Genomic DNA, 27,560 nt, shown 5'->3' with positions numbered 1-27,560 from the left:
TACTTTTTTTAACCTGGGCTGGGGTTGTTTTTTTTTCATAACAAAAATGTAAAGACCTTTTAACACCAAAAAAGTGAAATAATAAGCCTAAGGAAGAAGGAAATGCAAATTCGCGTGTGTACAGTAGAGGGCGCCGCTCAAACACACCTGATTCTGCATTTCTAATTTCAAATTATTTTGTTTTTGGGCAAGTGAGATGAGTAAATTCACACTCACATTTACTTTAGATTAGAACTACAATAACCATCATGTTCACACACACACACACACACACACACACACACGCTCTTGAAGCTCCGCCCTCTGTGCCGGGAGCAGCAGCTCATTTGCATTTAAAGGGACACACACACACACACACACAAACGGTGTGTTTTTGCTCACCCTCAAAAAGTGACAACTTTAACATGCTAGATATAAAAATATCTGTGGTGTATTTTGAGCTAAAACTTCACACACACACACACACACACACACACACACACACACACACACACACACACACACACACTCTGGGGACATCAGAGTCTTATTTTACCTCTTGTGAAAAGGGCATTATACCAGCGCTTTAAGTGAATGAATCATGTTTGCTGTTTGTCTGGTTTAGCAAACGCTTCTCGCCGCGGGAGAGTCTCCTCTGTCTGAAACACACTTCTCTAAAGAGCCCGTGACCGACGGCGCCGGCCAACACCACACGGGTACGGGAACACATGTACAGCACTTATGTGTTTACACACACAGAAGACAACATTTCACATTGAAGTGTGTTTATGAGCCTGATACTGTGATATGTGTGTGTGTGTGTGTGTGTGTTTATGAGCTTGACCCTGTGAAGTGTGTGTGTGTGTGTGTGTTTATGAGCTTGACCCTGTGATGTGTGTGTGTGTGTGTGTGTGTGTGTGTGTGTGTGTGTGTGTGTGTGTGTGTTTAAGAGCCTGAATCTGTAATGTGTGTGTGTTTATGAGCCTGACCCTGTGATGTGTGTGTGTGTGTGTGTGTGTGTGTGTGTGTGTGTGTGTGTGTGTGTGTGTGTGTGTGTGTGTGTGTGTGTGTGTGCGTGCGTTGGTGCTACCGGATTATGAGGACAAAAACCATGGATACATACCGACTCTATGAGGACATACCGTGTGTGTGTGTGTGTGCAGGACCTGCTGGAGAGTCTTCGGCTGATAATCCTCTTCGTCTGGTTGGACGGATGATCTTACAACAAAGTTACATTTGTGCCCTAATCGCCATGATGGTAAAACAAACATTCACAAATATCTATCAATCCATCCATCTATCTATCTATCCATCTATCTATCCATCTATCCAACTATCCATCCACCTATCCATCCATCCATCCATCCACCTATCCATCCATCCATCCATCCATCCATCCACCTATCCATCCATCCATCCATCCATCCATCCACCTATCCATCCATCCATCCACCTATCCATCCATCCATCCATCCACCTATCTATCCTATCCATCCACCTATCTATCCTATCTATCCATCCATCCATCCACCTATCCATCCATCCATCCATCCATCCACCTATCCATCCATCCATCCATCCACCTATCTATCCATCCATCCATCCATCCATCCATCCATCCATCCATCCATCCACCTATCCATCCATCCATCCACCTATCTATCCATCCACCCATCCATCCATCCATCCACCTATCTATCCATCCATCCATCCATCCATCCACCCATCCACCTATCTATCCATCCATCCATCCATCCACCTATCCATCCATCCATCCATCCATCCACCTATCTATCCATCCATCCATCCATCCACCTATCCATCCATCCATCCATCCACCTATCTATCCATCCATCCATCCATCCATCCACCCATCCACCTATCTATCCATTCATCCATCCATCTATCCATCCATCCATCCATCCACCTATCTATCCATCCATCCATCCATCCATCCACCCATCCACCTATCTATCCATCCATCCATCCATCCATCCAACCATCCACCTATCTATCCATCCATCCATCCATCCATCCATCCATCCACCTATCCATCCACCCATCCACCTATCTATCCATCCACCTATCCATCCATCCATCCACCTATCTATCCATCCATCCATCCATCCACCCATCCACCTATCCATCCATCCATCCATCCATCCATCCACCCATCCACCTATCCATCCACCCATCCATCCATCCATCCATCCATCCATCCACCTATCTATCCATCCACCTATCCATCCATCCATCCATCCATCCACCCATCCACCTATCCATCCATCCATCCATCCATCCACCCATCCACCTATCTATCCATCCATCCATCCACCCATCCATCCATCAATCCACCCGTCCATCCATCCATCCATCCACCCATCCACCCACCTATCTATCCATCCATCCACCTATCTATCCATCCACCTATCCATCCATCCATCCATCCATCCATCCATCATCCACTCATCCACCTATCCATCCATCCACCCACCCACCTATCTATCCATCCATCCATCCATCCACCCATCCACCCACCTATCTATCCATCCACCCATCCATCCATCCATCCATCCATCCACCCATCCACCCACCTATCTATCCATCCACCTATCCATCCATCCATCCATCCATCCATCCATCCATCCATCCACCCATCCACCTATCTATCCATCCATCCATCCACCTATCCATCAATTTTTGCCATGAGAATAGCTTTGAATGCTGGCATGGCATAAAATAAAAGAATCTGCATCTGCAGTGATGTAATGTGGTGTGGTGTTGCAGGTGTGGAGTATAATGTACCACAGTTGGCTGACGTTCGTGCTGCTGCTGTGGTCGTGTCTGATCTGGATGCTTCGGGCACGCCAGCGCTTCGCTGCTCTCTGCTCTCCCTTCATCCTCCTGTACGGCCTGGCTCTGTGTGGGCTTCAGTACGTGTGGGCCATGGACCTGGAGGCCGAACTCCCCCAGCACATCGGCACCATGAGCCTGCGCCAGCTGGGCCTGGACCGAGCGCATTACCCCTGTCTGCGGCTGGGAGCGCTGGTGAGGACACTGACGCGCTGGCTAATGTGCCTTAGTGTGACTGCCATTATCATAAAATACTGGCATATAAAGTTGATATATAAAAAAGAAAATCTGGGTTCAGTAGAAGCATTTGCGGCATAATGTTGATTACCAACAGGGCTTGACATGAACGTTACGAGCCACTCAGCATTTTCACTGGCCACAATTTTGACATCCATACCATGGGGAAAAACTGCCATATAGATATTCTTAATATTATCTCATAATTCGGCAGGGTTATTAGGCTGCTGTCACTTTAAGAGCTGACGCACAGATCCATTACACTGTTACACGTGTGTTTTCTTTCTCAACTGTTTATGTTCACTTAAAACAGAACTGACTGTGTTTACGTGAATACTCGTCAAGTATTTTGACATTATTTTGTGTGTATTTGCCAGTTTAAGCGCATTAAACAGCGATAAAGAGCTCAATTTAGTTCTGAGAGGCGCTTTATGTGCCGCACTTTTGAGTTTGAGCACAAAATCTCCAGCAATGAGTCAAATTATGTGCATTACGTGCAAATCCCTCGCCGAAATACAAGGCCTGTAACACCAACAATATTCATCCGGAGCAAATGAAAGGAGTGAGTGAGGAGAGGCGGGTGTGTGTGTCATTCTCTGTCGGAGAGAGAGAGAGAGAGAGAGAGAGAGAGAGAGAGAGAGAGAGAGAGAGAGAGAGAGAGAGAGAGAGAGAGAGAGAGAGAGAGAGAGAGAGACGCTGGTATCGTGTGTCTATTCTGCGGGAAATGAGTATTGGAAGCATTTTAGCATTTAGCATTTTTAAAAGACTACAATTGAAAAATAACTTTGCAGTTCAAATATTAAGCAACTTTTAATGGAAGAATTATTGTAAGAGATTTTATAAAATCATAAGCTTCGGATTTCTGAATTTTAAACCCTTCAAAAATTGGCCACATTCACTCCCATTGTAATTTTTCATTTAAGCGATCAGTCGAAGTTGTTTTTTGTGGATATTCAACAATATGCCGTAAATGCTGTCGAGGGTAACATGTATTGAGCCTGGAAGGGTCCTTTAAGATCCCGCTTCACTTACTATCCGTTCTAAATAGTATTTGAAATTAGAAATTTTCGAGGATTCGGTTAGAACTACAAACTTGAATAAAAAGTGTTAAAAACTACAAACATGGCGGATGTGCGAGGCCGACGGTTATGTAGAGAGGTTTAGATTAAGGGGTTTGAGTGATTAATAATCAGTATCTAACCGGATGAAAATATATTTATTCACTATTATCCATGTTATATTTCATCTGCAACAGCACTGCAAACTTGTGTAAAGATACATTTGGCCATTACCTTTTAAATGCATCATGCAAACACACGTGAGGAGAGACGAACTGGCAGATCAATGTGCTACTGATATTACATCGAAAAATAAATGATATTGAATGTGGAGGATTTTAACTCTTAAATATGATTGACTGTAATTTAAATGGTAACAGGATGCATGTACTGTAACTCCTTCCAGTTATGAAGTTTCTGTATGATAAATGGCTTTATGTGTTGGGAAACAGATGGCTGCAATAAACCTGGAAGAATCTGAGAAATGTAGGAAAACTTGTAGTCACTTGCTCCATTTTTACACAATCCAACCACATGATCAGTCATAATCCTCATGATGTTACTCAATACACTGTGAGGAATGTGTAAATATTGCTTCTCTCTCTCCCTCTCTCTCTCTCTCTCTCTCTCTCTCTCTCTCTCTCTCTCTCTCTCTTTTTATTCTCAGCTGCTGTTCACATTAACGTTTTGGCTTCTGCTGAGACAGTCGGTGAAAGACACGTTCAGCAGAAAGAAGAGGATGAGTGTCCCGTTGCAGGAGGTCACGACCGGAGGTGAGCGGGAACACGGGATCTCGACAGTGTCATCATCTGCGTTCGAGAGCTGCGCGATTCTGGAGAAATGGAGAATCATGATGGTTTTATTTCAAACAGAGATCATGATTATCCCACGAGTAGACAACTCAAAAAAAGCCAAATAACGTGTAGTTTACTAGAGGTTCTGCCAAAATGTGCATTGCTGCAGTCTATTAAAAAAATAATCATTAGAATTACTTATTTAAAAACAATCGGGTTGAATAAATGATTCAATGAATCACTTATAAAGACTCTTATTACTGAATGAATCAGAATTTTTTAATTAAACATTTAATGACTCACTTATAAAGACTCTCATTACTGGATGAATCAGAATTTTTGAACGAATGATTCAATGACTCACTTATAAAGACTCTCATTACTGGATGAATCAGAATTTTTGAACAAATCTCAAATGAATGATTCAATGACTCACTTATAAAGACTCTCATTACTGGATGAATCAGAATTTTTTAACAAATCTCAAATGAATGATTCAATGACTCACTTATAAAGACTCATTACTGGATGAATCAGAATTTTTTAACAAATCTCTTGAATGAATGATTCAATGACTCACTTATAAAGACTCTCATTACTGGATGAATCAGAATTTTTGAACAAATCTTTTGAATGAATGATTTAATGACTCACTTATAAAGACTCTCATTACTGGATGAATCAGAATTTTTTAACAAATCTTTTGAATGAATGATTTAATGACTCACTTATAAAGACTCTCATTACTGGATGAATCAGAATTTTTGAACGAATCTCTTGAATGAATGATTCAATGACTCACTTATAAAGACTCATAACTGGATGAATCAGAATTTTTGAACAAATCTCAAATGAATGATTCAATGACTCACTTATAAAGACTCTCATTACTGGATGAATCAGAATTTTTGAACGAATCTCGAATTAATGATTCAATGACTCACTTATAAAGACTCTCATTACTGGATGAATCAGAATTTTTGAACGAATCTCTTGAATGAATGATTCAATGACTCGCTTATAAAGACTCATTACTGGATGAATCAGAATTTTTTAACAAATCTCAAATGAACGATTCAATGACTCACTTATAAAGACTCTCATTACTGGATGAATCAGAATTTTTGAACGAATCTCTTGAATGAATGATTCAATGACAAACACCTTTTTTAACAGTCACGTGTCGCCACCTACTGGTGTAACGATGTAATTGATACAATCTTTATTCAAAGCATGTTACTTTCAAAAGGTGATTTGCTCTTATTTGATTTCGCTAGCGTAGACATCAGTGTTTATATCCGAACTATAAACCTTTATCCCAGAATTTCTATGATAATCTGAATGATTGTATGAGAAATAATGACACTGTGTGATTAAAAAGACTGTTTGTGAAGCTGTCTCATACCTAGACATGACAACACGACACGAACCGTACCCAAGTGTGCTAACCACAAAACCACGCTGTTTAAGAGCATAAGATTCATCTTTCTATTAGCCATTATTATTAAAGCATTCATAATTCCCAGCCTGCTCCACCTCACCTATTCTTCTCATGTCTTTCTCACACTCAATTCAACTAATGTCAAAGACATTTGCTTAAAGGCGTAGTTTAAACAAAAATGGAAATTCTGCCCTCATTTATTTAATGCTCAGGTACAAACATTTAAAAAAGTAAGCAAATGTAAAATAACACTGCCTCGTCTTCACTCTATAAATCAAACATCGTTATTAAAGTTTTCTTTGTCTTGTGTTGTTTGATTAGCATTAAAACACAGACAGCAGGAGGAATATTAGGCTACTGTCACTTTAAGAGCAAATGCACTGATCTAATATACTGACACACGTAACTGTTTACAGTCACTTAAGACATAACCGACTATGTTTACTAGGATACGTGCTATTTTTTGTCATAATTTTATGTGAATTTGGCTCAGTTTAGTATTCGTGCTCTGTCTTCTCTTCTTGTTTTGTTCATTGATCACGTGATTGAGTGTTTGACCACCGACGGGGGTGTTTGAGAGTGTGTGTGTGTGTCTTCCAGAGAGCGCCGGCCGGAACGAGTCGATCCTGAAGGTGTTGGGGGGGCAGGTGATGAGTCTGTACGCTAAATACTGGATCTACGTGTGTGGAGGGATGTTCATCATGGTCAGCTTCGCAGGAAAGCTCGTCGCCTACAAGATCGTCTACATGCTGCTCTTCCTGCTCTGCATGTGCCTGTATCAGGTGCACTTCACTTACACTTATTATCATTATCATTATCATTATTATCATCATTTACAGTATATACACTACCAGACAAACGTTTTGGATCGGTAAGATTTTTAATGTGTTTAAAAGAAGTCTCTTCTGCTCACCAAGGCTGCATTTATTTGATTAAAAAAATACAACAACAACAAAAAAGTAATATTGTGAAATATTATTACTATTTTTCTATGTGAATATATAGTAAAGTGTAATTTATTCCTGTGATCAAAGCTGAATATTCAGCATCATTACTCCAGTCTTCAGTGTCACATGATCCTTCAGAAATCACTCTAATATGATGATCTGATGCTCTAGAAACATTTATGATTATTATCAGTGTTGAAAACAGTTTTATTTCAGGATTCTTTGATGAATAGAAAGTTTAAAAGAACAGCATTTCTCTGAAATAGAAAGATTTCGTAACATTAAACACTGCCGTTCAAAAGTTTGGGGTCAGTAAGAATTTTTATAAATTTTTTGGGGGGGGGGGATTAATTTTCATCAATGATGAATTAAATTGATCAAAAGTGACTATAAAGATATTTATAATGTTACAAAATTATGTGTTCTTTTGAACTTTTGATTTTTATTTTTTGCACAAAAATGTTTTCAACACTGATAATAATCATAAATGTTTCTTGAGCATCAGATCCTCATATTAGAGTGATTTCTGAAGGATCATGTGACACTGAAGACTGGAGTAATGATGCTGAAAATTCAGCTTTGATCACAGGAATAAACTCACATAGAAAACAGCTGTTTTTAAATTGTCATGTCTCTCTCTCTCACACACACACACACACACACACACCCTCTCTCTCTCTCTCTCTCTCTCTCTCTCTCTCTCTCTTACACACACACCCTCTCTCTCTCTCTCTCTCTCTCTTACACACACACCCTCTCTCTCTCTCTCTCTCTCTCTTACACACACACCCTCTCTCTCTCTCTCTCTCTCTCTCTCTCTTACACACACACCCTCTCTCTCTCTCTCTCTCTCTCTTACACACACCCCCTCTCTCTCCCTCTCTCTCTCTCTCTCTCTTACACACACCCCCTCTCTCTCCCTCTCTCTCTCTCTCTCTCTTACACACACACCCTCTCTCTCCCTCTCTCTCTCTCTCTCTCTCTCCCCCTCTCTCTCTGCAGGTGTATTACTCTCTGTGGAGGAGGCTGCTGAAGGCCTTCTGGTGGATGGTGGTGGCGTACACGATGCTGGTGCTCATCTCTATATACACCTTTCAGTTCGAGGACTTCCCAGGATATTGGGGAAACTTCACTGGATTCACTGAACAGCAGTGCGTCTCCTGAGTACCTATTTACTATTGGCGTTTCGGATGATTAACCCGTTCCCCGCCAATGATTTTCCGGCAATCCATGTTTTCGCTGATATACAGTAGGGGGTAGGGCCGTCAAAATGGCTGAAAAGCTAAATTTGAGTTTCTTTCTTAAATATATGCACAATTCGAATTATATTCGAATTCTAAAGGCAATACTTAATGTTGAATGAGTGTGGAAAAAAGCTTCAAAAGAATGTGTGAAACTTTTATGTAACTTCTCTGTTTGTGTTCTACGGAGAGTCCAGTGGGTTTGAAATGGGGTGTGTGTGTGAGAAAATATCGATAAAATGATTATTTTCAGGTACATTTGTTAAAAAGGCTACATGTAGAATTCAGAAACCCTTGTTATTAGCGACACCGGTGGCCGTAAAGTGAACTGCAGCCAACAACTTATTATACAGGTGAAACTCGAAAAATTTGAATATGGTGCAAAAGTTCATTTATTTCAGTAATTCAACTTAAAAGGTGAAACTAATATATTATATAGACTCATTACATGCAAAGTGAGATATTTCAAGCCTTTAGTTGTTATAATTGTGATGATTATGTCTTACAGCTTATGAAAACCTTTTCACAATATTCTATTTTTGAATTTGTGGTTTTCATAAGCTGAAGCCATAATCATCACAATTATAACAAATAAATGCTTGAAATATCTCACTTTGCATGTAATGAGTCTATATAATATATTAGTTTCACCTTTTAAGTTGAATTACTGAAATAAATGAACTTTTGCACGATATTCTAATTTTTCGAGTTTCACCTGTACCTTTTCTTTGCAAGCGGTTTCGTTACAATCTGTTCACACATAGGCAATGAAAAAGTGAAAACACCTGAAAACTCTTGCATATAACCCCTTTAATGCTGATTGCATGTGTTCCTCCATCTGTAGGCTGTCGGACATGGGCCTGGAGACGTTCAAGCTGTCGGAGCTGTTCAGCAGTATCCTGATCCCAGGCTTCTTCCTCCTGGCCTGTATCCTCCAGCTGCACTACTTCCACAAGCCCTTCATGAGGATCACAGATCTGGAGAATGTCACTCCCATCCACAGGCATGAGCATCACCTCTGAACAATGCATACAGATATACTACACTAGTTTATTTGACCAAATTAAACACATTTTAGAAAAGGCATTAATTATTTAGAGCTGTCAGAGTTAGCATACAGGTGAAACTCGAAAAGTTAGAATATCATGCAAAAGTTCATTTATTTCAGTAATTCAACTTAAAAGGTGAAACTAATATATTATATAGACTCATTACATGCAAAGTGAGATATTTCAAGCCTTTATTTGTTATAATTTTCATGATTATGGCTTACAGTTTATGAAAACCTTTCGAATTTGGGGTTTTCATAAACTGTAAGCCATAGTCATCAAAATTATAACAAATAAAGGCTTGAAATATCTCACTTTGCATGTAATGAGTCTAAATAATATATTCGTTTCACCTGTTTAAGTGGACAGTTTTTTTTTCATGCATCTGTCAATTTTGAGATTGTGGGCTTTTCATAAAGTTTTTTTTTTTTCAGACTAGTGGGCAGAAAACATCCAAAATACACTTTTAACTGTATATTTTAGAGCACTTCTATCTATTCACTATCTATTTGCGTCTGTAGATTTCAATTACAGTGTATATCTTTAAAGGCCGTTTTCTCAAAATGAGTTTTTCCTCCTATATTGAGCCAGAAATCTCCACTTCAGTAGCTTTACATACACCAAACTTTAGAGTTTTATTCTTACGCACATTTCAGAGTGGCCTTTTATTGTGGACAGCCTAATGCACACCTGTGCAATAATCCTGCTGTCTAATCCGCATCTTGATACGCCACACCTGTGAGGTGGATGGATTATCTCGGCTCACTAACACAGATTTAGACAGATTTGTGAACAATGTTTGAGAGAAATAGGCCTTTTGTGTACATAGAAAAAGTCTTAGATCTTTGAGTTCAGCTCATGAAAAATGGCTAAAAATTGCGTTTATAATTTTGTTCAGTGTATATATTTGAAATAAAACTTATTTCTTAAGTTATTTCAGACTTACTGAAGATATTTGTTTAAATCTGACACATTCCCAGAGAATGTGTTGCTCTCCGTGAGAAACATTTGAATTCATATTCAAGAAATGTGATTTTTCTGACTATCACTGTTCATTTCCCTACAGGAAGAGAGGAATAGAGAATCCGGATTTGGTTCGATCCACAGAAGAAGTCAGACTTGAGGAGGAGGATCTGGTCACGGATCAGGGCGATGATCCATCAGAGGCGGACGGTGAGAGTAATAAACGCTGCTCAACGAAAGCAATTTTACACTTAAAGGAATACTTCACCGATTAGCATTAAGCTTTGTATCAGTAGAAACCCCGTAGTATTTCCGAATGACCGTGCTTCCCTCCCTCATGTCCGGAAAAAAATCAGATTACGCAAAAATCAACGTTTAGCGTCATCGGAGGCTCTTTTTTGGAGATTAAAGCCAGTAGTAGGAGTGCAAGTGCATTCTGGGAGTTGTTGTCTTTCATCCACATGAGCCAAAAATACATTTTCTGGCTTTTCTCAGTCTAGAAGGCACCAACTTCTAAAATAACTTCAAATTTCTTCTACATAAATGACAAAATTTAAATACACATTCATCTTTCCAGCGATGTATCCCTTTAATATTGGTAAATACTAGAGATGGAAGGAGAAAATACTCAGCAATGCTGTCGACTTATGAACTTACACATGGTTTGTCTTAAAGTAGATTAAAGACACCATATAGACATTAACATTAAAGCTGGATTTTCACCACTGGGGGACTTTAAAAACAATCAGCGACGGGAAATAATTGCTTTTATCGCTTTTATTTAATTTTCCTGTGCACTCTTGCTCCGTTCTCAGAGGCGATACCCAGCAAGTGGGGACTGGTGATGGACAGACTAATGGTGTTGTCTACGAAGTTCTCCGACACCTTGACCCACATCCAGAGTTTCATTTGGAGAGTATTGGAGCTGCACATCGTCAAAATCGTGGCTTTTTTTGTGGTCTGGGTCGCACTACTGGAGGTCTGCACACTCTCGTATTCAGGCCATGTCATCATGTGGTTTCATAACCTGCAGTTATTTACAGTCAAACCAACATTTATTCAGACACCTTCAACATTTCTCACATTATCGCAGTTTACTCGCTATGGTTAGAAAATGGTAATAAAGTAAAGATAATTTGACTGGTTTTGTTCATCCTTCTGTTAGACTCTCACACATGAATTATGTTGAATATCTGTCAGATGTTAAATTTAACTACACAATTAGATAATACCAGTTTAGCTCAACCAGTGACCAAGCAATGCTTCATGTTGTTCAGTCTGTGTGTAAAAAGAGCATTAGCAATTACAGAAAACACACTTCAGCAAAACATGATCAGCTCAAAGTGTCTGGATAATATTTGATCCCAAATTTATATACATTTTACTGGTAGTCACTGTATGAAGAATTATTGGGTATAATATGTCACAGTTTACTTTATTTTGCTCTCCTCACTTACATAAATGAACTATAGTGTCCTGCACACACTAGTAAAAAAAATAGTGGTGGGCCGTTATCGGCGTTAACGTGAGACTCTTATCGGGCGATTAAAAAAATATCGTCATTAATCTATTCTCAAAGTTGGGTTGGGAGCTGGGTCTATAACGTTACTACGCAAGCTATGAAGACTTTCACTTTGATATTTTGGCGCAGATGTATACCTAGCCGAATTGCACTGTAGGGGGCATTTAATACCAATATATTGAAACGTCTGTTTATCCATACTCCCTTAATAAAAGAGTCCAGACATTAGAAAAATATCAGTCTATGCGTTTTATATTTAATATGAGGGAAATACACATCCGTAACAGACGTGACACAAAAAAACTTTAACTTTTAGGTGGCAAAAGTACAAAAAGTAATACTACCCACCGGATGAAGAAGGGTTGGCTCTCCACAGAACATAAAATATTCATTTTGTCTTATTTTTCGTGACGCATTTATGAGTGAAAAACAATGTTACGTGTCAGTTCCCCGTTACGGACGTGAGCGCTCTGAAAGCGGCACTGAAAGACTGCTTTAAAACTTTCACAGAGACATCAAACATAAAGCCTTTCATTAAGGTGAATTTCGTTTTGTATTAATTGTATCTTAATTTTAACCAATGTTTCATCAACCAATTACCTGGATTTAATAAATAAGAAGTAAATATAGCAGACAATAGATAATCACAACACGGAGGCGCCGGCGCGTGAACTGGAGCTCGTCTTGTGAGTCATAAATGAACCGAAACACAGCGTATAAGGCCGTCTTGCCTCAGGAGTACAGTGGGTGGCGTGAGGTGCGAATGTATGTAGAGAATAGTTACGAAAATGGAGAGAAAATATAAATTGGGCGCATTAAAAAGAAAAGAACGAGATAGTCTTTGTGTTTTATTTAACATAAGCTTACTTGGCTCAACAAGTGACACATTATTACATATGCATTCATCAGATATTTTACTTTTTTTTTAATGGTTTTAATTTTAAAACGACTTGATAGCAGAGGGCCCCATGATAAAGCTCCGCCCCCACTGTACTGAGAGTCTAGCTCCACCCCCACTCTACTGAGAGTCTAGCTCCGCCCCCACTCTACTGAGAGTCTAGCTCCGCCGCCACTGTACTGCTGTACTGAGAGTCTAGCTCCACCCCCACTGTACTGAGAGTCTAGCTCCGCCCCCACTGTACTGAGAGTCTAGCTCCACCCCCCTGTACTGAGAGTCTAGCTCCACCCCCACTGTACTGAGAGTCTAGCTCCGCCCCCACTGTACTGAGAGTCTAGCTCCACCCCCCTGTACTGAGAGTCTAGCTCCACCCCCACTGTACTGAGAGTCTAGCTCCACCCCCACTGTACTGAGAGTCTAGCTCCACCCCCACTGTACTGAGAGTCTAGCTCCACCCCCACTGTACTGAGAGTCTAGCTCCACCCCCACTGTACTGAGAGTCTAGCTCCGCCCCCACTCTACTGAGAGTCTAGCTCCGCCCCCACTGTACTGAGAGTCTAGCTCCGCCCCCACTGTACTGAGAGTATAGCTCCGCCCCCACTGTACTGAGAGTCTAGCTCCACCCCCACTGTACTGAGAGTCTAGCTCCACCCCCACTGTACTGAGAGTCTAGCTCCACCCCCACTGTACTGAGAGTATAGCTCCGCCCCCACTGTACTGAGAGTCTAGCTCCGCCCTCACTGTACTGAGAGTCTAGCTCCGCCCCCACTGTACTGAGAGTCTAGCTCCGCCCCCACTGTACTGAGAGTCTAGCTCCACCCCCCTGTACTGAGAGTCTAGCTCCACCCCCACTGTACTGAGAGTCTAGCTCCGCCCCCACTGTACTGAGAGTCTAGCTCCACCCCCCTGTACTGAGAGTCTAGCTCCACCCCCACTGTACTGAGAGTCTAGCTCCACCCCCACTGTACTGAGAGTCTAGCTCCGCCCCCACTGTACTGAGAGTCTAGCTCCACCCCCACTGTACTGAGAGTCTAGCTCCACCCCCCCTGTACTGAGAGTCTAGCTCCACCCCCACTGTACTGAGAGTCTAGCTCCACCCCCCCTGTACTGAGAGTCTAGCTCCACCCCCACTGTACTGAGAGTCTAGCTCCACCCCCACTGTACTGAGAGTCTAGCTCCACCCCCACTGTACTGAGAGTCTAGCTCCACCCCCCCTGTACTGAGAGTCTAGCTCCACCCCCACTGTACTGAGAGTCTAGCTCCGCCCCCACTGTACTGAGAGTCTAGCTCCGCCCCTGCCCATCTTACTACCTGCGGGATTATTTATTTGGGTAGCACACATATTCTGAATGCTTTAGGCAGAATTCAAATGAGCCATTTTAATCTAGATTAATTCCAAGATTACAGTGAGAATAATCTAGATAAAAAAAATGTATATATGCCCACCACAAAAAAAAAAAAAATGTTATGATTAATTTTTGGTTTGACTGTATGTAGTCACACCAGAGAAACACACGTCTGCTGTTATGAGGTGATAATATGTCAGTGTTTCACAGTTGTGTTTACTCTGGTGTGTCCCGCTTGATTGGCAGCCGTCTGCGATGAACCTGGTGCTGGTGGTGCTGTGGAGCTTCGCCGTCCCGTACGGCCGCTTCCGGCCCATGGCCTCCTGCATCTCCACCGTCTGGGTGTGTGTCATCATCGTCTGCAAGATGCTGTACCAGCTCAGCGTCGTCAACCCGGCGGAGTACTCCAACAACTGCAGCGCGGTGAGACACACACACACACACACACACTTTAAGCATTGTTGGTTAGAAGTGTTTAGGGAGGACCTCTGATGTGCTTTTTGGGCTCTACTAGAATAGGTTTTCATGCTTGAATGTTCAAAAAACAAAAATTAAGGGCCCTATTTTAACGATCGAAGCGCATGGTCCAAAGCGTCCGAATCTACTTTTGCTAGTTTAACGACGGGGAAAATGGTCTGTGCTCCCGGCGCTGGTCTAAAAGGGTCGTCTCTATTCTCTTAATGAGTAATGTGTGTGTTTTATCTCTATTCTCTTAATGAGTAATGGGTGTGTTTTATCTCTATTCTCTTAATGAGTAATGGGTGTGTTTTATCTCTATTCTCTTAATGAGTAATGTGTGTGTTTTGAGCGTAACGTGCAATTAACCAATCAGAGTCTCATCTCCAATTCCCTTTAAAAGCCAGTTGGCGGATTTATCGCGCCATGGCGGATTCACTATTTAAATGGAGGAATGGTGTGTGTGTGTGTGAGTGTGTGTGAGGTTAAAGCGGGACCATCTACGGGACAAGCCGGATTCACCATATCTTTATATAACCAATAATAATCTTTTACATTGTAATCCTTATAATTTTAAAAATTTGACATGTTTGTGTGCGTGCCTGTGTGTGTAATAAGCAGTGTGTGTAATGAACATTTTTAAAACAAAAACAATAATACAAAATTTTGATAATGTGTCCTGTGCCATTTCTCAAACACGTGTGTTCTCTCACATCATGTGTGTTATTATGTGAGGTGTTATTAGTTTTCAGACGAGAAATTACAGAACCAGACGTATAATTTGTAGCTTGTAGATGATAAAAAGGACATATGTTTTTTTTTATCTTGGGATCTGAATATCATACAGACTTTAAGTGTGGACACAAACTACCCAGAACACCCTATTATCAGGACTTTTGCACATTTTCTTCATAAAATGTAAAAATCTTTTACACAGGCACTTTTACACACATTTAGGCACCAGTGTTTCTTCCTCACACACACATGCCAAGATTAACAACAGGAACACCGTCTAATAAACAAATGCCCTCAAGCGTGGATAAAGCTGATGTGTTTATTGTGGATGTTTTTAGGGAAAGAAGTGGATTGTTTCTCTCAGGTGATTTCCAAATGCTCACTTGTGTTTGTCGCCGTATAAATGCTCAAACTTTTCCTAATTCGTCTATTCTGCTGACAGGGTTCTGCCTATTCTTGCCTGTTTCTTTCCATTGAGGGATTGTGACGTGTCCTAAACAGATGCAAAATGTATTTTTGTAGTAAATGTGTTGTTTCACCCTTTAAAACCTAAATATTTTTCTTAGGGATGCTCATTTCGGTTAATTTTCCCGACCGACAACCGCCACTCTTATCCGAGTATTAACCGTTAACTGATAAGATTATAATAGCCTATTGAATAAAAAAAAAAAAAAATTGATGAGCGTCTGTGACCCGTTAAAAATACCAACAAAAAAAAATGTCACAAGTTTATTTTAACGTGCAAACAGCAGAACGGATCAACAACAGAACCCGGATTCACATCAAATGTTCACACACTTGACAGTGACAACAGAAAAAAAACAGAATAAAATAATATAAATAAAAAATATTAAATAACCCTACACTAAATATTTTTTTTAACTTAAATAATTAACAAATTAAGACGACAAAAAGAAATCACTGAATCCGTTTGAAGCTTTGAAAAAACGGCATTTTTTTCCTTAATCCACACATTGTTTAGTTCTTATTTAACAAAAGTGACGTGTCTACATGATGTGGGGTTAGTCCGGAGCGCAGCCGGTTGAGTTTTTACTTCCGGTTAACGGTTAAACGGTCAATATGAGCATCCCTTCTAAATGCAACATTTCCCTTTCGGTGAGGACAGAGAAACTGGTGGACGCAGTGTTCACTCTTTCTCTCTTTATCGCATCTGCAGCCGATGATGAACGAGACGAGTCTAGAGACGGATGAAGTGCTGAACTCCACCCTGTACCGAGCGCCCGTGGACCCGGCCAACTGGTTCGGTGTTCGGAAAGATGCGACTCCCCTGGGATACAGCAAGGTGAGGTTCAGTTTAGTCTTTTCTGTCCAATTGGGCTGTATATCCGAGTGAAACACGTCTGGAACGGGAAGAAATGTGGGCGTGGCTTGATTGTGTCTGTGGGGAATTGATTGGATGGTTGTGGTTTGCTATTGGTGGATCTCATGTGATTGACAGGTTGCCCCGCCCTCATCATACAATACAATACAATACATTGTTTATTTATAAAGCACAATTTAGACACAACCGAAGTTGACCAAAGTGCTGTACAAAAAAAAAAAAAAATTCTAACAATAAAACACAAGCTGTAAAATAGGTGTAACACACGAAAGTAAAATCATAAAACAGCAAATCAAGATATGTTAAACGCCAAAGAAAATAAATGAGTCTTAAGAGAAGACTTAAAAGTAGATCATCAGGAGGGGAAGTTATTCTGATTTTAATATTACCAGGAACATGAATTTAAAACCGTAATAATGAGCACTGATAAATCATGGATAAATACTGCAATATTCCATGAAGAATTGTCAGTATTTGATTTCATGGTGACTAATAGTGCCGTATGTTTATCTAGTTATGCTCAACTCTAAAATATGCTATTTCAATCTCTAAATGTTATATTTAATAGAAAAAAAGTCAGGCAAATTCTTTGGTCAAAAAGTTGACCTTAAGTCTAGACACTGATCAAATGTGTGTTTTGTTTTTTACACAAAAGTAGTTAAAAATAATAAAAATGCAAGGTCGAAAGACAATGTCACATACTACAGTTCGAGTGTAGTACTATACATAGTACTTCCTGTTTACTTTATAGCTGTATGCTAATATTCATCACTAAATATATCCTTTAAATTACCAGTTTTCATTTTGATTTAGTTTTAGTTAGTCTTTTGACTAAAAGGGCATTTAGTTTTACTCATATTTTAGTTTTGGTCGACTAAAGGCCAGTCCACACTACACAAGCGCGCAGTTTCGTCGCCTGTCGCTTTAAACGCTCGAGCTCTTAAAGCAGGGTGGATTCTGATTGGCTGTCGATGTTTTATCAACTGGAAAAAAAATCGTTCTAAAAGTGATTCCAAAGACATTGTTTCTCTGTGCGTTATCAGTATAGTTGAGACTGCTATTCTAACGTTTTTTATCGTTAGTTGTCGACATCGGTGTGAACGGGCCTTAAATCTACAATAAATATAGTCGACTAAAATCTAACAGTGAAAAAAAAAATCCAAAATATGAGCAAATAAATACCTAAAAGGGGGGGTTCAGAATTTTGGACATCGGACCTCATTTCCAAGTGAGCCTTAGTGTTATTTATCAGTGGAGACAGCTTTCGAAAAAATGTCATCCAGTCGTTCCAGTTGCATAGTTCGCCGGTGCTAGGCTAGCGCGAGTCAGCGGTTACTGCTAGCCTGCCATTAAAAACAGTTGTACCCACTCCACAGTACACCAAAAGCAAATAAATTATAACGCCAGGCTATCGATGTAAATGTCTGTTGAGAGAATAATGTTAGAAATAGTGGGTAAAACTGTTTTTAATGGCAGGCTAGCAGTAACCGTTGACTCGTGCTAGCCTTGCACCGGCGAACTATGCAACTGGAACGACTGGATGACATTTTTTGAAAACTGATAAATAACACTAAGGCTCACTTGGAAATGAGGTCCGATGTCCAAAATTTTGAACCCCCCCCCCCCTTTTAATACAACAAAGAAGTAAACATTGTTTTAAGTTTGTCAGGCGGGTCTAACAGTAGTATTCAGGTAGTCAAACGTAAAATAGTCCTTATTAATGCTACTAAAGTTACTCAGGCAAGAGCAGTGAGTGATTTTGTCTTTCTTTTGTTGTTTAAATTAACATTATTGACTCGACATTTACAGAAGTATTGCTACTTTGGTCATATTGTGTGCAGTGTGTGACACATCATCATTAGTTTCCGTCACACTAGCTCTGTGTGTGTGTGTGTGTGTGGTTAGGATCATCTGCTGGTCCTGATGCTGCTGGTGTTCGAGGCGACTGTGTACCGGCACCAGATTCATCATTACAGACAACAGCAGCGCTCGCCTCCTGCCATCCCGGTCATGTTTCCCCAGGCCACACGGGACACGCTGGACCAGAGTCTCCTGCACTGCCTCCAGTACCTGCTCAACTACAGCTTCTACAAGTTTGGCCTCGAAGTACGAGTTCCTCTTGCTATTGGAAATCAGTCCAGTTACACTTTAATTTACAGTGTCCTTGTGTTACACGTTACGTGGAGTTACTGTTGTAATACCTATACATTGTGCATAATTACATGCAACTAACTCTAATCCTAACCTTATAGTATGTATGTTTCTTAATATCACTATATGTATAATTACACTGTAACAAGGACACCTTATAATAAAGGGTTACACTTTATTTTACAGTGTCCTTGTTACACATGTTACATGGAGTTACTGTAGTAATAACTATATGCATAATTACATAATCAAAACTCTCCATCACAGCAATCACAAATTGGTTGGTAATCTAGCAGGATCTGTGCATGTTATGCATTGATTTTCTCAATAATAGTTGCTATCAACACACAATTAATTAAATCTGATGATAATGTGCTTCATCACCTCTAGATCTGCTTCCTCATGACGGTGAATGTCATTGGCCAGCGGATGAACTTCCTGGTGATCATCCACGGCTGTTGGCTGGTGGCCATCGTGGTGCGGCGGCGCCGGGCTGCCATTGCCCAGATCTGGTCCCAGTACTGCCTGTTTCTGGTGGTCTTCATGATATACCAGTACGTTCTGTGTGTGGGCATCCCTCCTGCGCTCTGCATAGGTGAGCGTTTCTGGATGAATATATCAATATCACCATAATGACAGCAATCCTTTAAAGTCATATATGGGTTGTTTTATATTGATTTTAAAAGAATCAGTACTAGAGCTGCACGATTCTGAATAAGTTGAGTCACATTTTTTTGTTTTTTTACAATAGGGATCATTATTCTCCCATGATTCTGAATAGACAATAGCATATAATTTACTAGAGGTTCTGACAAAATGTTAATTGCTGCAGTCTATTTGAAAAGATTTAATTTATTAGAATCCTTTTTATTCAGGTTGAGTGAATGATTCAAAGACTCGCTCATAAATACATAACTTGTTTCATTACTGGATGAATCTGTGTTTTTAAACGAATCTCTTGAATGAATGATTCAATGACAAAAACATTTTTTAACAGTCACGTGTCGCCACCTACTGGTGTAACGATGTAATTGATACGATCTTTATTCAAAGAGTCAAGTTTCTTTCAAAAGGTGATTTACTCTTATTTTTTTAAATCGCTACTGTAGACATCAGTGTTTATATCTGAACTATATTCTTTTATTACAGTACTTCTGTGATAATTTGAATTATTGTAACAGAAATAATGATACTGTCATATCTATACATGACAAACACTCTCTTTGGGACAGCGCCAACGCAGATCTGAATGTTCGCTGTAATCGTACTTGTCAGGTTTATTAGACTGAGCTGAATTACTGTCATTTAGGAATAAGATCAGTGACTACTGTCGCTGCTTAGAAACTGTGTATTTTGAAGAGCGCTATACAAAATTAATTTGATTTGACTTAAAACCATCGAAAATACACCAGTGCAAATCATCTCAGTTGTCAGGTAAAAGCCAGTTTAGGCGAGTTTAAGCTAATCCTACATCAGAGTCACCGTGCTGATGTACGTGTACAGTGATTACTGGAGCACACCCTGCGTCTCTTGAGTTTTCTCGGCGAGTGACTTGCCTCTGGTAACCTGAGCTTTCTCACATGGCTCTAGATTACCCTTGGAGATGGAGAACCTCAGTGACTATCCACTCAGCTCTGGTGAAATGGATCTACTTACCTGACTTCTACACCATTCCCAACTCCAGGAACCTCATATGTAAGTGACACCTTCGACTGAACACCCAACAGAACCACGATGTATTTACTCACCAGTTATACAACCTACAGTGACCCCAAAAAGTGTTCGGACACTTAAGCCACTTTAAAAAATGAACGACTGAATGAATACCAAACCCAAGTGGCTTCTGCAAACTAATGATTCTAGACTTTTTCTAAGAACAATGACTTTTCAACCAACTGATATAGTGTAGGGGTGGGAATTGGCAAAAATGTGACGATTCGATAGTATTGCGATATTTGGGCCACGATTCAATATTATTGCGATTCTTTACATATTGCGATACAGCAAGTATTGCGATTCGATTCTGCGATATATTGTGATTCATGTCCCCCATATTATTCAAAGGCATTACAAAAAATGACCCCAAAAAGTGTTGGGACACTTAAGCCACTTTAAAAAAATGAACGTCTGAATGAATACCAAACAAAGTGGCTTCTGCAAATAAATGATTCTAGACTTTTTCTAAGAACAATGACTTTTCAATCAACTGATATCAATGCCATTTATTTTGTGTCCATGTACAGTATGAAGTCAGTTCTCCTCAAGTTCACCACATTCATTACATTAACTATGGATTTGTGCCGGCCCAGATCCGGCCCACATCCGGTACACATGGATTCCACTCGGACCGGATCTGGGCCGACACTATGTGGTTGTCTGGGACTATTAGCCTTAATTTTGAACAGTATATCTATTGTTTTATCATATAAAACCCAAAGACCATCAACACCTAGTTTGTTATCTAATGCAGTGACTTGAATACATTTTTAAGTGAGGCTTAAGTGTAAAAATGCTTTTAGAAATACTTAAAATACTCACCTTATTTTTAATAACAGCAGGCCGTTGTTTACCTTGAATATGTAAAGCTTCTGGTGTCGGCTACTTGCAAATGTTTGAGCAAAAACAGTTGTTTAATGCTAGTATTTGTTATAGTTATTGTCATAATCATAAACTCACTGGTTTGTAGTTTGTGGCCACACTTATATTCTTCTAGTTATTTACCAGAACGAGAATCTCACAAATGCACAAGAGATCATTTGCGTCTGCATTGAAAGAAAAGTATAGTGAAATCTGAGGCCAAAATGCATAAAATGTCTGCGATCGATGTGTTGCAGCGGACTTCGTTCTGCTGATGTGTGCGTCGCAGCAGTGGGCGGTGTTCGAAAATGAGAGAAAGGAAGAGTGGATGGTCATGGGAGGAGAGAACAAAGACAACCCGGATCCCATGGAGGAGATGCCCTTCAACCCGGCCCCAAACTTCATCAACTGCAGGTACATTATTACTAATGAATGAGACATAAACACAGCTTTACTGGTCTGAGATCTGGTGCGAAAGGAGTTTTAACACGGCTTATTGCTCTCATGAACAGCAGTGTGAAACCATTCTATCGATAATGAAATTAAACTATTACAAATAGATCTGTTTTAATGAATTTCTTGTATTAAAATTAGGGTTGTTGATTCAATGCATTAATTTGGTGTGATTCATTATGGGGGGAAAAACACATTAAAATGAACACTTTTAACACAGACCTGTACGTCATCTTACATTCATGCAGTTTAGTTATGAAACATGATGCAAGGCAACAAATGCCGCTTAAATTCAAGATATGATGGCATAAAATTTCCCTGTATGGGTTTTCGTCTTTTATTAGTATCATATGATATAGTTTAGCAATATCACGCGAGCAAGAGTGCTATTTTTCCCAAATATCAGCACGATTGCAAATGTGATATTGATTTATAGAACAGTTCAATAAACCAGACGTTAATAGTGCGTTAGATTTTAGACTCAATATTGTCTGTTTTTGCTCATTTTTGTTCCAAGCGACACACAGCCGTGTTTCATTACCGAATGAATCGACAGTTTTTAACGAATCAAGTGAGTCATTGATTCAGTGACTCGTTCATAAAGACAGTCACTTGCTTCGTTCCCGAATGAATCAGCTGTTTGAATGAGTTGGTTGAGTGAATGATTCAACGACTCACTCATTAAGACATACTTGCCGCCACCTACTGGTGGTTTTAGTTTCATATTTCAAGAATCATTCCATTTTTCATTCATATTCATGTCACCTGTGAGCTGCATTAAACGGTCTGTGTAAGTATTCCTAAATGCCACTTCAGATGCAGTTTCTATGGAAAAAAAAGTAATTGCCTTAAAGTCCCCCTGTAAAGTCAATCATTTTATCCATTAAAACTCATCTTTGATCACCAAAATGACATATTTAAACATTTTTTCCTTGCCTTAAAATATCTTGAATGTAACTCGACACCCTTGCCTCATTTAGTATGCGTGCTTCTATGAATATGCAAATGAGCCCCGCCTCCACTCACTCACTCAGCTCAGAGATCCACTGGTTGACGATCACACGTTGATCTGATTGGTTACAAGGTCGTTTGTGACGTCAGAAACACCAGCGATTTCAAACCGTGTTTTTGAGACTGTCTTTGGTTCACTGCAGTTTTAAGCAGAAAATACTTAGCAATGCTGTCGACTTATGAACTTACACATGGTGTGTCTTAAAGCATATTAAAAACACCACATAGACATGTAAACAACATTAAACGCTGGAGTTTCACCACAGGGGGACTTTAAAGGTTTATGTGTAATAAATTCAATGTTGAATCAAAATATTTCTATATATTTCCATAAATAATTACTTTAAATGATCTTTTAGCGGGTCAAAATTGATGTAATAAATTTGAGATTAATTTGATTGATTTATTAATTGGCACATCCTGTGATTAATTAAATTAAAAAAAAGAATTGCTTGACGGCCCTAATTAAAATATAACATCTCTCTCTCTCTCTCTCTCTCTCTCTCTCTCTCTCTCTCTCTCTCTCTCTCTCTCTCTCTCTCTCTCTCTCTCTCTCTCTCTCTCTCTCTCTCTCTCTCTCTCTCTCTCTCTCTCTCTAATGAGCTTTATTGGCATGACAAATTGTACATTGTATTGCCAAAGCATTTATATGAGCATGAATATAAAAAAAAAAAAAAAAAAAAAAAAAAGAACAACTTAGAACAAATTCTGGTAACACTTTACTTGAAGGGGTGTGCATAAGACTAACATGACACCTTCATAATCATGACATGACACATGTTATGAATATGAAGTAGGGTTTATGCATGTTTATGACAACTGTCATTAAGTGTCATTCGCTCAATTATGACATTTTTAATGCAAATATGACATTGTTTGAGATGTCTTTATGACACCTTTACATAAACCAATACATCATAACCTGTCAGTGTCTTTGCCATGACAACTTGACATTACTAAGACAACACAACCTGTCATAAACATGACATAGCAGATTAATTATCAAACTTGAGAAACCACTTAGCTTTATTGGTTAACATTACATTAAACTGTCATGTGGTTGGTTGTGACATTGGCTGTCATGAGGCATTATAACATTTTAATGACAAATTCAATGTGTACCACTGTAGTTGAGGTCAAGAAAAATATTCATGACACAGTTATAATGGCCTTATGACAGCCAATGTCAAAACCAACCACATGACAGTTTAACTTAATTTAATGTCAAGTTGTCATGACAAAGACACTGACAGGTTATGATGTTATGGTTTATGTCAAGGTGTCATAACAAAGACATCTCAAACAATGTCATATTTGCATTCAAAATGTCATTATTGAGCGAATGACACTTAATGACAGTTGTCATAAACATGCATAAACCCTACTTCATATTCATAACATGTGTCATGTCATGGTTATGAAGGTGTCATGTCAGTCTTATGTACACCCCTTCAAGTAAAGTGTGACCCAAATTCTGTATTAAACAAGTGTGTGTGTGTGTGTGTGTGTGTGTGTGTGTGTGTGTGTGTGTGTGTGTGTGTGTAAATTGGCGCATCATTGTTTGGTCGACTCTTTGTGTGTCAGGAATGGATGTAATTTGCTGCTAGTGAAATGCAGTCTCTTTTTTCACCAAGTCAACACTGAACTTGTGCTTCATTCTTCAGCTTTCTGAAGTTGTGAAACTCTAGTTTCTAGAACCTCTGGACGTAGTTTTCCCTCTCTCTCTCTCTCTCTCTCTCCAGGTCGTATCTGGACATGGCGAAGGTGCTGGTGTTCCGGTACATGTTCTGGTTTGTGCTGACGGTGGTGTTTGTGACCGGAGCGACGCGGATCAGTGTGTTCGGCCTGGGTTATCTCACGGCCTGCTTCTTCTTCCTCCTCTACGGCACGCGGCTCCTGATCAAGCCGTCGCGCACACGCCTGGTCATGTGGGACTGTCTCATCATGTACAACGTGGCCGTCATCATCTCGAAAAACATCCTTTCTGTGAGTGAGCAGCGTTTCACCACGCAGATAACTAATAACTGATGGCTCATGACAAAATCTTCAATTATACAGGCTATCTTTTATTTAATTTTCAACAGTTTCAACAAAAAAAATATTATAATAAAAGTGTTTTTACTGTCTTCAATTCACGGCATTTTTTTATCTTTCTTCTACCAGACTTAATGATTTGAATCAGTGTGTGCTTACATCCAAATGCTATTGTCCACAGTATCTGGAAAGCTTAGGTTATATTAGTCCACTAATCATATTAGTCTATATACTATTTAATAAAATGTGTTAATGTAAAGATGTGGCATTATGATTATATCTGTCAGTCCGTATCATTAATACTAGGGATGCACCGATACTGAGCTCATGTACTCATAAAAATGCCCCGCTACGAGGCTGTGTGTGTGTGTGTGTGTGTGTGTGTGTGTGTGTGTGTGTGTGTGTGTGTGTGTGTTTGTGTCCAGACAAAGACACATTGACAACAGAGAGTATAATGGGGATAAAAAAGAAGTAAATGTATCTAATTAGTGGAATATTAAATGAAATATGTGACCCTGGATCACAAAACCACATATATACACGTCACACGGGTGTGTCTGTGGCAATAGCCAACTATACATTGCATGGGTCAAAATTATCGATTTTTCTTTTATGGCAAAAATCATTAGGATATTAAGTAAAGATCATGTTCCATGAAGATATTTAGTAAATTTCCTACCATGAATGTATAAAAAATGTATTTTGTGAGTGGATGCAGCACAATCGTGAACATAAATGCACAACTTTAAAGGAGATTTTCTCAATGTTTCAATTTTTTTACACCCTCAGATTCCAGATTTGCAAATAGTCATATCTCGGCTAAATATTGTCCTATGCTAATAAACCATACATCAATGGAAAGCCATAAATGTACCCATGTGACTGGTTTTGTGGTCCAGGGTCACATACAGTAACACATAGCTGTGGTAAAACGAGGATCCATACAATGCATTTTAGCAGACTTAATTAAGCATGAAAATAACTGAAGGAAATATATAGTTGATGAACAAATTAAGCCAACTAATATGATTCATATTCTTTTGGTTTCACAACTGCAGTGAAAATACAGGTATCGGTGAGTACAAAAAATATGAAAATATCGGTATCAGACTCGTTCTGGAAAAAGTGGTATCGGTGCATCCCTACACTCTAACAAATGCTGGGTTGTTTAAACCCAACTTTGGATCAAATACGGACAAACCCAAACGTTGGGTTAAAAATTTAACCCAATGGCTGGGTTTGTCTATATTTGACCCAAAGTTGACGTTGGGTTAAAAATGTAACCCAATGGCTGGGTTTGTCCGTATTTGACCCAAAGTTGACGTTGGGTTAAAAATGTATCCCAATGGCTGGGTTTGTCCGTATTTGACCCAAAGTTGACGTTGGGTTAAAAATGTAACCCAATAGCTGGGTTTGTCCGTATTTGACCCAAAGTTGACGTTGGGTTAAAAATTTAACCCAATGGCTGGGTTTGTCCATATTTGACCCAAAGTTGACGTTGGGTTAAAAATTTAACCCAATGGCTGGGTTTGTCCGTATTTGACCCAAAGTTGACGTAGGGTTAAAATTGAACCCAATGGCTGGGTTTGTCCGTATTTGACCCAAAGTTGACGTTGGGTTAAAAATTTAACCCAATGGCTGGGTTTGTCCATATTTGACCCAAAGTTGACGTTGGGTTAAAAATTTAACCTAATGGCTGGGTTTGACCATATTTGACCCAAAGTTGACGTTGGGTTAAAAATTTAATCTAATGGCTGGGTTTGTCCGTATTTGACCCAAAGTTGACGTTGGGTTAAAAATGTAACCCAATGGCTCGGTTTGTCCATATTTGACCCAAAGTTGGGTTTAAACGACCCAGCATTTTTTTTAGTTTATTAGCAACTACTAAGAGCAGAGTTTTGTCACAACAGCGCTGTGTCTTGTGTTAGATCCTGGCATGTGTGTTTGTGCTGGAGATGCAGAAGAACTTCTGCTGGGTCATTCAGCTCTTCAGTCTGGTGTGCACCGTCAAAGGCTACTATGATCGTAAGTCACTTTTCCCTTCTTATCTGTAGCCGCATTTCCATTACAGATACGCGCAACACTTTTGCGATATTTTCTAAATGTCGATAAAAAACTATTGTGAAATTGCGGCATTTCGATTTCCTCTCGCGATAAGTCATTCCAACAATCATGGCGACGGATGTTAGTTGGTTTATGTGTATCTCAGCCGCTGCACTAGCTATTATTATTAATCAAAGGAGCCGTAGGCGTGTTTTCCCAGCATTAATGGCAAGGAAAGCGCCATATACTCATGAGTGGTACATATGAGGTGTTTCTTGTTTCAAATATCAAACATTTCTTAAATCAAGATGCATTTACTAAAGTAGTAAAATGACATAAGATATTAAGTCTTGTTTTCTGGAGAAATAATACAAATTCACTTAATTTTGATTAATTCTCCCGGAAAACAGGACAAAATATATTATGTCAT

At 39.5% G+C, this 27,560-nt stretch overlaps 1 protein-coding gene across 1 annotated transcript in view; it reads left to right on the top strand.

The window, feature by feature from the left end:
• Positions 1 to 27,560, top strand: part of piezo1 (piezo-type mechanosensitive ion channel component 1) — a 149,668-nt gene that overhangs the window by 80,381 nt on the left and 41,727 nt on the right. Inside the window, exons 10-26 of the mRNA XM_056234815.1 lie at positions 605 to 695; positions 1,143 to 1,237; positions 2,767 to 3,027; positions 4,795 to 4,900; positions 6,963 to 7,144; positions 8,312 to 8,460; positions 9,395 to 9,553; positions 10,666 to 10,772; positions 11,378 to 11,541; positions 14,575 to 14,751; positions 16,697 to 16,822; positions 18,767 to 18,967; positions 19,403 to 19,607; positions 20,603 to 20,707; positions 21,847 to 22,003; positions 24,796 to 25,039; positions 27,016 to 27,112. Of these exons, the coding sequence (XP_056090790.1) occupies positions 605 to 695; positions 1,143 to 1,237; positions 2,767 to 3,027; positions 4,795 to 4,900; positions 6,963 to 7,144; positions 8,312 to 8,460; positions 9,395 to 9,553; positions 10,666 to 10,772; positions 11,378 to 11,541; positions 14,575 to 14,751; positions 16,697 to 16,822; positions 18,767 to 18,967; positions 19,403 to 19,607; positions 20,603 to 20,707; positions 21,847 to 22,003; positions 24,796 to 25,039; positions 27,016 to 27,112 (2,626 nt within the window). The remainder of the gene's footprint in view (positions 1 to 604; positions 696 to 1,142; positions 1,238 to 2,766; positions 3,028 to 4,794; positions 4,901 to 6,962; positions 7,145 to 8,311; positions 8,461 to 9,394; positions 9,554 to 10,665; positions 10,773 to 11,377; positions 11,542 to 14,574; positions 14,752 to 16,696; positions 16,823 to 18,766; positions 18,968 to 19,402; positions 19,608 to 20,602; positions 20,708 to 21,846; positions 22,004 to 24,795; positions 25,040 to 27,015; positions 27,113 to 27,560) is intronic.

This window comes from Rhinichthys klamathensis, unplaced genomic scaffold (genome assembly GCF_029890125.1).
Source record: "Rhinichthys klamathensis goyatoka isolate OS25496 unplaced genomic scaffold, OSU_Roscu_1.1 h1tg000406l_1, whole genome shotgun sequence".
NCBI lineage: Eukaryota > Metazoa > Chordata > Actinopteri > Cypriniformes > Leuciscidae > Rhinichthys > Rhinichthys klamathensis.
This window is presented reverse-complemented; position numbering and strand designations above follow the sequence as displayed.